The 13,988-nt window shown below is 42.1% G+C and overlaps 1 protein-coding gene across 1 annotated transcript in view; it reads right to left on the minus strand.

The window, feature by feature from the left end:
* Positions 1-13,988, minus strand: part of HDAC9 (histone deacetylase 9) — a 506,624-nt gene that overhangs the window by 96,612 nt on the left and 396,024 nt on the right. Inside the window, exons 23-24 of the mRNA XM_081970663.1 lie at positions 1,584-1,703; positions 1,161-1,258 (exon numbers count right to left, since the gene is read on the minus strand). Coding sequence (XP_081826789.1) covers positions 1,161-1,258; positions 1,584-1,703 — 218 coding nt within the window. The remainder of the gene's footprint in view (positions 1-1,160; positions 1,259-1,583; positions 1,704-13,988) is intronic.

Consider the following 13,988-nt stretch of genomic DNA (forward strand, 5'->3'; position numbering starts at 1 on the left):
AAAATGCTATTTACCAAATGTATGTTTTTAGTAAGACTTTCAGCTATACTAGAAGAGCATTTTCATAACATCCACAACAATGTATTAATTAAAAACAGAGCAGAACACTCTGTTGCCTGAGAGAGGTTCTGTCCAACAAGACTCTGTGAGACCCCAAACAAATACAGATCACTATGCAGAGGAATGATTTATATGTGACTAAATTAATATTTTGAGTTCCCGAAATATGTAATTCACAAGCAGAAACTTACACTTGCACCTGATGGTCAATCAGTAAAGCCAACTATCTCTTCATTCTATATCTTTATATCTATTTCTTTTCAAATGCTAGCATTTCAATCTTAAATAATAGTCAATGCAAATCAAAGAGATTTGCTTCCATATGCCTTTTCTTAGTACCCAACAAGTGGCAGCTGATCTAATTTGGATTGGGAACCTGAGCAATATAAAACCTGTTTAGTATTAGGATTGAAGACTGCAGAAATAGGAAAGTTGCAGGTTAGATTTGAAGGTAAAAAATATCGCAGAAAACTATAGTGACAAACAATATATATAATATATATCTGCCCAACTCATTCATGATGACTAAAGGCACTTTACAGGAACAATAGCTGAAATACCAAATACAGTCCCATCCCACAGCAACAATATTTCTTCACTTTTTCCAGGAAACATGCATGGTTCTGGTTATGAAGTTACCATGAATGCATTAGTTAGTAGTATTATTATTATGAAAGAATAGATTTCCAAATGCGGTAATAATGAAGTAAATTGCTGGAAAATCACCAGAATCTGCAATAAAATGTATTTACATGAATGGATTCTCTGTGTCTGTTTTTCTGTGGGTCTATTCATTTCTTGGCTTTGAAAAAACTTATTAAGCAGTTTACAGGGGGAGGGGGAAGACAACACTTCTCCAGCAATCTGTTTCAGGCAACAAATAAACATATTCTATTTTGTGGGTGGCCAGCATATTAACACTGATTTTTTTTAAAGTAAAGTAAAAGAGGTCTCCAGATACTATATAATAAGATATGTTTACTTTAAGCCAGTTCCACCATGGGTCATTTTTCTGATTGTCAAGGCTGCTGTATTCCAACGCTGGTAGATTTCAGCCTGTTACTTCTATTTGGCACTTTGAAAAAGAAACAGGAACCAACCTGAATGCTGTGAGGTACTCCACATCTCCCATGGGGGGATCTAGGCCACCTGTCCAAGCAATATTTATATTATAACCTTCACCAGGGCCACTTCCAACCTAAGAGGAGGTGGGGGAAGGAGGGGGAAATGCCAGAGGGAAAATGGAGAGGAAAGGCAGAGAGTGAATCAAAATAAGAAAATGCACAAAAATGTCCTTTTGAAACCGACTTCAAACAGCATGTCAAATCAACCTGGCCCCACTTGACAAGGACTGTTCTGGGTTATGCACTTGTTCCACCCTGTCCCCACTCCCAGTGGGCCATTTGGTAATCTAATGCAATTTAGAGCACCAATGTAGGATGAGAAAATTAGGGGTAATCATGCAATGCAATTACCTGAAAAGATACAAATAAAAAATGGAGTTGTAAAGAAATAAACCTAACCTCATTTGGGGCTCCGCTGCCAGGGAAGAAGTTGCCTTCATCATAGCGATGGAGGGAGACATACAGGATGCTGGGGTCAGAATAAAAAGCCTGCTGTGTACCGTTGCCATGGTGAACATCCTAAAGGGGAAAGAAAACAGATGACAAATGCAATCATGTCCAAGCCAATGTGGTGAGAGTTCTTTGCTTTCTCTTCTTCTCTTTCTCCTGTGTCTCAGTTTTAGTGTTTCTCCCTCCTTCCTTCATTCTTTCCTTCTCTTTTTCTCTCCCCTTTCCACCCGCCCTTCACCATGCTAAACTTCCTGAACTTTCAAGCAAATTACTCTTTAATACACTCATTTTTTAAACTGGCTTCTAAAAATCAGGAAACCACAGTGAGCATGCCCTTGAGACTCCAGATGAGCAGTCATTGAGAAATCCCAGTCCTTTGTACAATTAGATATTATACACCGGCCCTTTGTACTCCTTGTCTCAGTGATGGAATCTAGCATCCTGTTTTATGGAGGAATTTTATGACTTATTAACTGCCAACAGTTCATAACCCCTCAGGCTTAATTAACTTGGTTTCATTGGCTTTTAAAAAGGGGGATAGGCAAAACTTGAAAATACAAACTAGTATTTTACAAAGGGATCTATGGACTATAGAACTCAAGAAGTCTTTGTTTTTTGCAATTTTTGACAAACACTAAAAAATTCATGCATTCATTGATTTTCCAAATTCTACTTCTGAGGTCAAAGGGTTTGCAACCAGCTGAGTAAATTGGTTTCCTTGAAACATTCAGTTCAGCTAGAAGTCCCTCAGTAGCAAGACCCACATCAAAAGGGATCCCAGATGCAGAAAGGACTTTATACTTTATTTCATAAAATCTTGACGTGTAGTTGATGTGTAAGAATATGATCTCATTAGTTTCAAACAAACTGAGCTTCCAAAGGCCACAAATGCCATTCATTTTGTATGATATGAGCTGGCAGGACACCTGATGAATGACTAAATTTGCTAATATTCTGACCAAGAATTAATTATATCTAACCTTTTGGGTGCCTTATACAGCTATTACACACGTACTAAATATTTTCAGTAATACTTTTTTTAAAGCATTTTTAAATAGTAAGGCTTATTATGTTTCCTTAAATTAATTCTCATTGGAAAAGCATGGGGTTCCCTTAAGGGAAGTATAGAAAAGAAATGTTTTGAAGCATAATAGTTTCGGTAATGAGGCCACTAGAAACTGTATGCTACCTGATTTGCGGGAAATCTGGGAAACAACATTGCCAATAACATATTAAGGCCCTGCCACTTCCAACTTGAAAGACTCAAAGTAAATTTACCAGGAAACAGAGAACATAAAACTACTTTTGCATCAATATTAATATTGCAATTAAATCAATTTGCATATGCAGCTCTCTTCAAATTATTAAGACTATCACTATCTCCAAAATGCTTAACATGTTTCTTCTAAGGTTTCCCTTCTCATCCCTGACCACATTGCATACATAGCCCATCACTTTTCCACAAGTGCTGGCAGGAGTGTTGTTGGTACATCCTCCTTCAAGAATAGAATACATGCTACTTCAAAACTTTGAGGAATGGTACTCTGTACAATTTTAGTAAATATTTATCACCACACTGAAAAACATAAAGGCAATAAAATATCTGAGAGCTGCCCATTCCAGAAACAATTGTTCAGTAAGAATAATGGAAATCAAGTTGGGGCCATTATTTTGGTCAGAGCAGCTAATTGTGGATTTCTTTCACATACTTGTTTTGTCCCTGCTATGTAATTCCTCACTAAACTAGAATGAAGCCTATTGCTATTCTTATTTTTGTTGCTTTTATTTATTAATTGTATATCTTGCTTGTCTACAAACATTACACCCTAGGTGGCTAAATTATAATGTAGTAAAAATGAAACTAAAACATTAAAATCTTGTGCTGTTAAGCACTCAATAGATTAAAACTAAAACAATAAATAAGGACAGTCGGGAAATGGAAACTTATTTATAATTCAGCTAAAATACCCTAAACCTATTATGAACGAACACATCTTTGCTTACTAATGGATTTCTGAGTGTAGTTATCAACAAGTCTTTTTTTTTTTTTTTTTTTTGCATTCATTCCATCTAGACCCATGAAAGCAGCAAGACTCAGAGAAGATTTTCTCAGAAGAATGTGAAAGTCAGTTTGACTCACAGGTAAGTAAATAGAAAGTGGAATGAACATATCTTCTAAATATGTGAGTTCCAAAATATATCAATGAAGTGAGTAGTGCAACATTCAGAGAAGTGCTCTTAGGCAACTATGTAATTAAATGAGTACAGAACTGCTTCTAAAACTGCTGCCAAAATTATTATTTTTGTATAAAATTCAAGTAAATACCTGTAAGGCTCTTTGCTATTTTACCATGCTAATATCTTCATTCTTGCTTAAATGTGTATGTATGTGTATTTCTGTGTAAATAAATGTAAATAAGGAGATATATAGGGATTTGTCCATCCTTCCATCCATCTATTCATCCAAAGACCTGCCTTCATTCACTATGAGAAACTTTAATTCCATTTATAGATGAAGAAAATCATGAACAGGGTCATATTTCTGCTGAGAAGCTTCACTGAGGTATGTATTCCATTTCAGAGATGTTATGGTCCTATCATCTCCAACTATAACGTTCATACGTTTTTTTATGGTATTCTTTAAAAGGCAGAATGATCTTGTGTAAGAATAGTAATTTATGACTAGGACTGGTAATTTAATATAGCAGATCCTTGTATACAATAACATTTGGGAGAGAGCTAACTTAAAGATGTCCAAGAGATTAAGGAAAAGAATCTCAAAGATTTAAATTATAATATAATATAATATAATATAATATAATATAATATAATATAATAATATAATAACTACCATTTACAAATAGCACTTCAGAAGGTCTTTTATTCCTGCTTCTCCATTCACACAACATACTCAGTCTGATTAAATACTAATGATTAAGAAATTCACTAACATAATGTATCATAAATGACACAATCTTTTTTTATTTTAGTTATGATTTTGGTATTTATTAGGAAGTGAGTGGTAACTTGCATTTTCAGATATATGTGTGTATTTATTTATTTGTGTGTTTTATATTGCCACCTATTCACCCATGGCGACTCAAGGCAGCTCACAGAATACAAAACTACATTTAAAACAATAAAAACTAACAAAAAGAATCAAATAAATTAATATAGTGCAATATAACAAAATCACCCCTCCAACTCCCATCCCCCAACTTGGCAACAGTAGATGACATGAGGTATTTAATGGGATCCATTCTGTCCTGGGTTTCCTAGGCCCGCTGGCAGAATCAGGTCTTCAGCACCTTCCAGAAGAGTATTAGAGTGGGGTCAATTCTAATCTCTGGAGGAATGATGTTCCAGTGAGAGAAACGGAGAAGGCTCTCTTCTGGGTTCCATCAGGTGTATCTTCCTCGGAGATGGGACCCACATTCCCTGCCTCCCGCTCCAATGGATCGGGTAGATGTGACCAACAGGAGATGGTCCCTCAGATAACCTGGTCCCAAGTCATGAAGGGCTTTAAAGGTGACAACCAGCACCTTGAATTGCACCTGGAAGCAAATCGGCAACCAATGTAGCTCCCGCAGGAGAGGTGGTACACGTACACACCAGGGTCTGCACAAAACCATGATGGTCGCTGCATTTTGCATCAACTGGAGCTTCCGGATGTTCTTTAAGGGCAGCCCCAAGTAGAGTGCATTGCAATAGTTCAAGACAGGAAGTGACTGGAGCATGAGTGACTGTGAGTAGGAACTTTGGGCCAGGAAAGGGCATAACTGGTGCACAATCCGCAGTTGCACAAAGGCCCTTCTGGTCACGACTGCCACCTGCTCTTTGAGTAGGAGTCATGAGTCCAGGAAAACCCCTAGATTATGTGCATGAACTGTTTGGGGTAATGCCACCCCATCCAAGACCAAAGGTGGCAATTCTCCCTGACTGAACAAACCCCAAACCTAGAGCCACTAGGTCTTGCAAAGGTTTAGTTTCAACCTGGTGCTCCCCATCCAGCCCCTAACAGCCGCTAGACAATGCAAGAGGTAGGACACAGCATCACTTAACTCACCACAGACCGAGACATAAAGCTGAGTATCATCAGTCCATGGTGACAGATTAGCTTACCCGGCGGCTTCTTATAAATGTTGAACAGGAGCGGAGAGAGTACTGAGCGGTGTGGAATGCCGTAAAGCAGTGGATGAGGGCTAGATCTCTTCTCTCCTATCAACACTGACTGAAAGTGGCTGCAGAGGAAGGAAGTGAACAAGGATAGCACAAGTCTTCCCATTGCCATCCCCCGAAACCACCCCAGGAGAATACCATGGTCAATGGTATCAAAAGCCACCAAGAGGCACTACTTCCAACCCGCTCCCAACAGAGATCATCCAAAAGTGCGACCAATGACATTTCTTCCAATCAAGGCCTGAATCCTGATTGGAAGAGGTCGAGATAATCCGTTTCATCCAGAAACCTGGAGCGTCCACGCAACCACCTTCTCAACAACCTTTCACAAAAAGGAAAGATTGGAGGCAGGTCGGAAATTATCCAACCAGGTGGAATCCAGCAATGGCTTCTTAAAAAGAGGGCAGACCAGAGCCTTCTTAAAGTGCTAGGGCACCACCCCTTCCTGTAGGGAAGCATTAATCACCACTAGAGTCCACCCACTTGTCGCCTCTTGGGAAGCTTTCACAAGCTGAGAATGACATGGTTCTCCATGATGGAGAGCGGGAAGTGCTACCATCAGGCTATCATCAATCCTGATTGGTCCAGAGACTGAGGGAAAGTGTTGCAGCCACGCCTCTACTCCTTTTGCCCAGTTCCTCTCAGTCTATGGTCCAATTAGGCTGATATCTTGTTTTCTCTAGTGCAAATTACTGAAAACTATCTTTTATATCAAATTAGGTTACTAAATTCTAAAATTGGCTTCTATTATTCAAAAATTTCAATTCAACTAAATTAGCGTGAGGTGGAGGAAGAGGCGTTTACCATGTTTTCCCCTGAGATCAGATCGCCGGTTCGGCAGGCAGATCTGGTAGCCAGAATGGAGAGAATTGGATTGAAAGTCGGTGCAGCTGGCTGGAGTTAAAACTAAACTGAATGTTCGCATGGCCGCAGTCTGGCCATTATCAAGCAGAGGCTTGGGGGCGAGTCAGCCAGCAACCGCTTTGCATTGTGCAGTTTGCCTGAACTGCATTTAGCACTGAGGGGTTTTCGAATGTCAGCCAGCATTGCCGGGTGCTCTGAGGAAGAGTTGCCAAAGATTGACCGCAAGTGACTGTCTGGCGCCATTCTTCAGGGCTGTTCCTGGTCAGTGTTCTGTGAGTTGGGAGGCCTTTTTGGGAGTGTTCTGTAACAGCAAGGATCTAGTTAAAGCAAGGCTTGCTGCCATTTTCCTTAATTGCCGGAATGCCGAGTGGCTATTTGGGGGGCAACTACGCAGTGGCCATTTCCTTTACCATGAGGCCAATGAATTTAAATTGCCCCTCTTTTTTACTGCAGACTCGCAAATCCCATTGCCATCTCTATTGTAAACTGCATTATTGAAGTGGTGCCGGGAGTAAACCTGGGGGAGGATATGGCAGCATCTAAGGGGGCACTGTTTGATGTAGCTCCTAATAAGCCACAGGTTGAGCCTTAGGGGACGATGAGGTCTACTACCAGGCCACCTCTAATATTGCCCCAGCTGCTCAGTGCCAATCCAGAGTAGCGTTAAGAGATGAGCAGCACAGACAGATGGCATTAGAGAAGAGTGGCTTGAGGTGAATGTCAATTGGTAGCCGAAAGGGAAAGCAGGTCTAGATCGAGATCTGCTTCCAGGGACTATTGCCATGCTTCTTCCCCAGCTTTCTCAGTGGCCAGAGGCAGGATGGATATCTCTCCTTTGCCTTCTATTTCTCCTTCAGCCATCGGGGTGTAATGGGAGACCATCTTGAGGGAACTTCCAGAGATTTCCTTCCCCATGTTACTCTGGATCCTCAGGCCCCAGTTCCACTGGACCCCATAGACCCTTATGAGGACCTTGACTCCTTGGAACATCTCCCATCTAGCATCCAAAGGATTATCTCTTCAGCTATTGCTAAGGGCATTGCTTCAGGCCTGAAGCAACAGGGCACTCAGGTTCAGGGACATGAGGATTCTCAGAACCCATCTCACACGGGGGCTCCCCTGGTGAGCCAAACACCTGTGGAGCATAGGCCAATATCTCCTTTACTGGCCAGTGAAGGATCTGTACAGGGGGAGGAACCACAGTTGGAGGTAGCTATGTCTGACGACGAGGACTCAACAAAACCTGACACTCCAGCCTTTTCCGGCCTCTTTCCACCCTCCCTTTTCAAACAGCTTTTGGGAAAGACAAATGCGACAACTAAGTTGGGGGGAGATGCCACTAACATTCCGGTGGACAAACACAAGGACTTATCCCAAATAATGTTTGCTAAAATGGCTATGAAGAAAGAGGAGGTTCCTGCTCCTCCTCTATTCCTAGAGGTAGTAGAAAAACTGTGGACTCGTCCTGGAAATTTCCCAAACCCGGGAGGGAACGACAGGCGCTATTACAACCTAGATCAAGGGTTTTCCCAGGCACTTCAGGTTCCCTCAGTTGATACCTCAGTTGCAGTCCTGTCTTCTTCTGCTACAGTGGTTTCTGGAAACGTTGCAGACAAGCTGAAGCCTGAGGATAAAAAATCTGAACTCTTCTTACAGTAGGAGTTCCAGGATTCAGCATGGACCTTTAAATCAGCAGCTGCTGCCTCTTTCTTTAATAGAACTATGCTTTTATGGTTGCAGCAATTACAGAAACGCACATCACCTGAAGACGCTCATACACTGAAAGATCTTAGTAAGATTATTGCTACAATGCAATAATCGACTGGCTCCCTACCGCAGATGACCTTCCTTCTGTCTCAGTTAGCCTGATTACCAGCAGAACAGGTACTATGACGCCAGGGTGGATCAGGGTCAGAATAGAAATTATTTCCCTGACAGGAACAGAAATCCAAATGGCCTTTTTGTGGGGGAGGCAATGATCCCTTCTGCAGAGGGAAGTGAGAGTAATCCCACACTTACCATAGGCGGCCGTCTGTATCACTTTGCATCACAATGGGAATGCATAATGATGGACGCTTGGGTCCTTGCAACTGGACAACAGGGACTCAGATTAGAATTTCTCTCCCCCTTCCAAATTTCTTTAGGTCCTTCTCTTCTTCTCGGAACTCTGTATGATGCAACCTTGTATGGCTCACAATTCGGCACTTACTGGAAATTCAAGCAATAGAGCCAGTTCTATTGGAAGAGCAAGGGTTGGGTTTTTATTGCAACCTTTTTATAGTTCCTAAAAGTTTGGTGGGGGGAAGCATTCCTGGATCTGAAACATCTGAACAAATATATCGTCTACAGACATTTTAAAATGGCCTCATTGAGGTCTATATTACAAGAATCAGGCAAGGAGACTATATGGCCTCCATAGACCTCACTGAAGCGTATCTGCACATCCTGGTCTTGTCTTCCCACCACAGGTACCTCAGGTTCGCTCAGGATGGGTCTCATTATCAATACCGGGCTTTGCCCTTTGGGCTAGATTCAGCTCCGAGGTCATTCATCAAGGTGCTGGCAGCATTGGCAGCTTACTTCGATCTATCCTGGTAAGACTCCAGTGCTATATTGATGATGTCCTCGTGCAGGCCCATTTCTTCAAGCGGTTTTTAAAGGGGCAGCGAATTTGGCTTCTCCGGTTGCACACAGATTCCCTACATGGGATCTACCGCTGTTCCTTCAGGCACTGACAGGACCACCATTTGAACCCATTCGCACAGTCTCTCTTCAACTATTGACTCTAAAAATCACATTCTTAATAGCCATTACATCGGCGAGACATATTTCAGAGCTGGGGGTTCTTTCACCTTGAGACGACTTGTGCATTTTCCATCAGGACAGGGTAATATTAAGACTAGACCCAACCTTTCTCCCTAATATTAATACTCCCTTTCATAGAGCGTAGGAGGTAGTATTACCCAATTTCTGTCTGCCTTCTTCCCACACAAGGGAGTGTCTCTGGCATAGGCTGGATGTCCACAGGACTCAAGCGAACTGCCTCTTTGTAGGTCGGAGGCATTACAGGTGTTTTTCCAACTGGCCACACAAGGGGTTAGGGTAACCCCTAACACAATAGGTAGATGGTTGAGGGAAATTATCTCCTTGGTCTATGAAGCCAAGGGCAAGGTTCCATCTCAGGGTATCACTGCGCATTCTACCCACAGTGCTGCCACCACGGTGGCATGGGCAACTAGAGCGCCATTTGAAGATATCTGTAGGGCAGCATCTTAGGCATCCCCTACTTCTTTTATTTGACACTACAGACTAGACACTTATGCTGAAGCGTCCTCTGGACATAGAGCGTTGCAGCAGGTAGTGGCTCCTACAGCTGCTACGGATTCATAACTTCTTCCCCACTCTATGGGCGGTAGCTTGGGTACGTCCCGATGGTAGCACCTCCCGCTCCCCATCATGGAGAATGAATGTTGGTACATACCTGAACGTCGATTCTAATGATGGGGACGGAAGGTGCTACCTCCCACTCTATTAGTTCTAGCGGCCTGTCCGGGGAGGGGGTACCCTTGTTGTGAATTCTATTATAGATCATTACTCCATGCGACCTCGAGGAACTAGGCAAAAAGAGTAGAGGTGTGGCTGCAACACTTTCTCTCAGTCTATGGACCAATCAGGATTGATGATAGCCTGATGGTAGAACCTCCCGTCCCCATCATTAGAATCACGATTCAGGTAAGTACCAACATTCAGTCTAAAACACAGGTGTTTGTGTGAATACTCCCTAGTATTCTGTCCACTTCCTCAGATGAAACAAGATCAAACTGTTCCCAGATAACAGGGTGGGATCTGCCTCAGGGGCTTCGACTGGACCAGCACCTGGGAACAAAGTTGAGCGATTATGTCTTCCAGAAAATCTGCAAATTTCTCAGAGCACCCCTTCAGGTGGACCTCAATCACATCCTTTCCCACGAGGAAGAGGCTCACCTTAAAGAGGTTTTCTGGATGATTATCGGCAGACACTATTAGTGTGAAGAACTATTTACATTTTGCCTCACGAATCACCATGAGGTAGGCCTTAGTAGCAGCTCTTACCTATGTTCAATCAAGTTCATCCCCTGTCTTCCACCAGTGGTGCCCTAGATGTCTCCTCATGTGTTTCATCACGTTCAGTTCCTCTGTATACTACAGGCACAGAGAGGTCTACAGGTGAGAAGAGGTTGCATGGGTGCAATGCTATCTAGAGCCTCAATCACCTTCCTATTCCAAACAGTGACTAAGAGTTCGATTGGACTGCACAGTAGATCTGCAGTTATAACCCCAGCTCCTTCTAAAACCCATTAGTCGACAGAGGAGGACCAATCTAATATGTCCTTCCTCCCTGCAGAGGGGGGGGGGTACAGCTCTTGAGAAACTCATTGTCACCAGACTGTGATCCAACCATGACAAGGGGACCAAGGACAGGTGCACCAATTCCAAGTCACATAGGTACTGCTTTGACAAGAACACAAAATTGGATGTGTAGCCACTATTACTAGTCAGGCCCTGGATGATCTAGGACAGGCTCATGGAAGTTGCAGCAGGTAGTGGCTCCTACAGCCACTACGGATTCATCTTCTTCCCCATCCTATTGACTTCTTCCCTACCCTATGAAATCTCAGGCTACTTCTACCCCCGCCCCCAGAGATGGGAGGTCAGCCATGCAGCAAGGTCCAGGGAAGCTGCCACGCAGCAGGAATGCTATTACAGCAGCAGCAATCCCACCTGATCCCTTGAGACCAAACTTAAAAAAGGATCTCACAGCCAGGTACTTGTGGAGCAGTGTTTCTGGAGGCTACTAGAGATTCTCTGATAATAACACCCACACCACCTCCCTGGCCCTGATGTCTGGACTGGTGCCATGCTCAATAACCCACTGGGCAGATTTCTATGAGGGGAACACATCCCTCTGGGCCCAGCCAGGTCTTGGTTATATAAGCCAGATCAGCCTTCTCTTCGAGGATAAAATCAGCAATAAGACTAGCCTTATTGCAAGCTGATCTGATATTTAAAAGCAGCAGCATAAGACCAGGGTCACAACAGATCTGCTGACCAGGTAAATGAGGTGAGTGCAAGGGGAAGAAACACGAAATTGATACTAAATACCAAGGTCATGTTCCCCATGCCTCCCCACTGCCTCCCATATCTCCTGTTAACCAATACCACTGAAATAGATTGATCTCTTCTGCCTTCCTCAGAACCATTCCATCCCCCATCCCCAACACTCCTCCTTAAAAAGGGGGAAAACCTCATCCCATTGACACACAGTTGGAGCAGGGTGAGTCTTACAGGCACTATAGCCTTGCTCTCAGTGCCCTCAAACTCACACCACCCCTTTCTCATTGCCATAGAGGGGTCACATCCAGTCTCCCTTATCTCTCAACACATTCAGAATATATCCACTCAACGGCAAACTGCCCTATTGCTCTCACCCATCATGCAGGGAGCCTTCCCCCGCCCCCCAGCTCTCACCCGAGGGAAAGATACCAACACACTCACCTCTCACTCAACTTTTCCTTCCAGCCCCAGGATTCCCCAAGCACCTTTCCCAGGCCCGGTTACAGAACATTTAGAGGATTGCAGAAGCAAGATTGCAGAAGGTAGCCAGAAAAATAGCCAGAAGGCCTGCTATGCTGCACTGGAAATTTATCAGCAGTGTAGTCCTACAATGTCTCATGAAGTTCGCAGTTCCAAGCTCCCACTCGCCAGTTAATCTCAGGAAATCCCAACGGCAGCCTGCCACTCTCTACAGTGTTATTAACCACTAGTAGGCCTAGCTGCCAACAAAGGCCAGTGAAGCTTGTCTCTTCTGTCAGCTCTGCTTCCATCAGATGACCAAGGCCATCAATTCAGAACTGCAGCTGCTGACTCTTGAGTTCTCACAGCAGAGTTCAGCTTCAGTCAGAGGAATCCAGGGGGAGACCATTTATGTGTGTGTCTCTGTGTGTATACATACAAAAATAAGATGAAGCTAGTAGTGAACACTGTGGATATGACAGGAATGAGGAGGAGATGGCTGTTTTTTGTAACACTAACAGTTGCTGAAATTTAGGACAATTAATTTTTTATAGCAAGAAAAATATAAAATTAATTTATTAGATTTTTATTCCACTTTCATTACAAGTAACTAACACCTGTGAACATATCTAATATTCTTAACTCTTCTTATTTTCCCCACAATTGCAATTGTGATAGAGAGTCACTGGCCCACCGACATCATGCTGACTTTCATTCCAAAAGCGGGATTATAGTTCATAGTCTCCTGCTTTCTAAGCCAGGACTTTAATCATTACATCAAATAGGTTCTCATAGTCATAGTTATTGATATCATGTAATACCTTCTCAACTAAATATTGATTGTTTCTAGATTTGAGTAAAATAAACTAAACCATAGTCTATAATGGCAGCAAAACTATATTCATTTTTCTAAAGTTGATAGTGTGGAACTTTAATTAATCAGTCTATAGAACAATAACATTTTTCTTTACTTGTGGCTGTATAGATTTTACATGGCCACCCACCAAGTTAAAAAAAAAAAAAGAGTAAGTGACCTAGCATTATTCGCTCTTTCTCTTGATGTAATTAAATATCTTCTGTTCTAGTGAGGATATAAATCTTCCAAATAATGAAATCTGAATATGCTATCATATGCTATTTATTTAATGATAGTCCAAGCCAATATTCAAGTTCACAAATTAATAGGGCAATACAAAGTGGAGCTACTCAATAATCCTGGGGGATGTTTCATGAATGTATAATGTTGCAATAGATAAATTTATATTCATGCTAATGTACGATTATGTGATTTCTAGGAAAACAACTCATGTGAAAGAGTAAAAGAGCAAAATACAGTTCAATTTAAATTAAATACATCATCATTACAGTTTATTGTTTTAAGATTTTCAAATATAAGGAAGACAAGTGGAGTCTGACTGTGAATTTGTGGGCCACCTAGTCTTTAAAATCTGAGTTCTTTCAACTTCTAATTGAAATGGGCCATCCAAGTTTTATGACAAAGACAGAAATCTGTCCAAGTAATTAAATAGTGCCGTGACTAAAAGTCCATCTTGCAGAATATTACTTATGTATCACATTTTTGAACCACACATCTACCTCACAGAAAGATGGATTTAGATGCATACTATTATCTGTATGCTAGTTGAAAAATACTAATGGAGCTTACCTTGGACCTGCTAATAGCATAAATACTCAGAAACATTACAGTATTTGATTTCAGAAGAACATCTGCTTCAGCTAATATACATAATCTTCATT

This window comes from Natrix helvetica, assembly GCF_964273705.1.
Source record: "Natrix helvetica genome assembly, chromosome: Z".
Lineage (NCBI taxonomy): Eukaryota > Metazoa > Chordata > Lepidosauria > Squamata > Natricidae > Natrix > Natrix helvetica.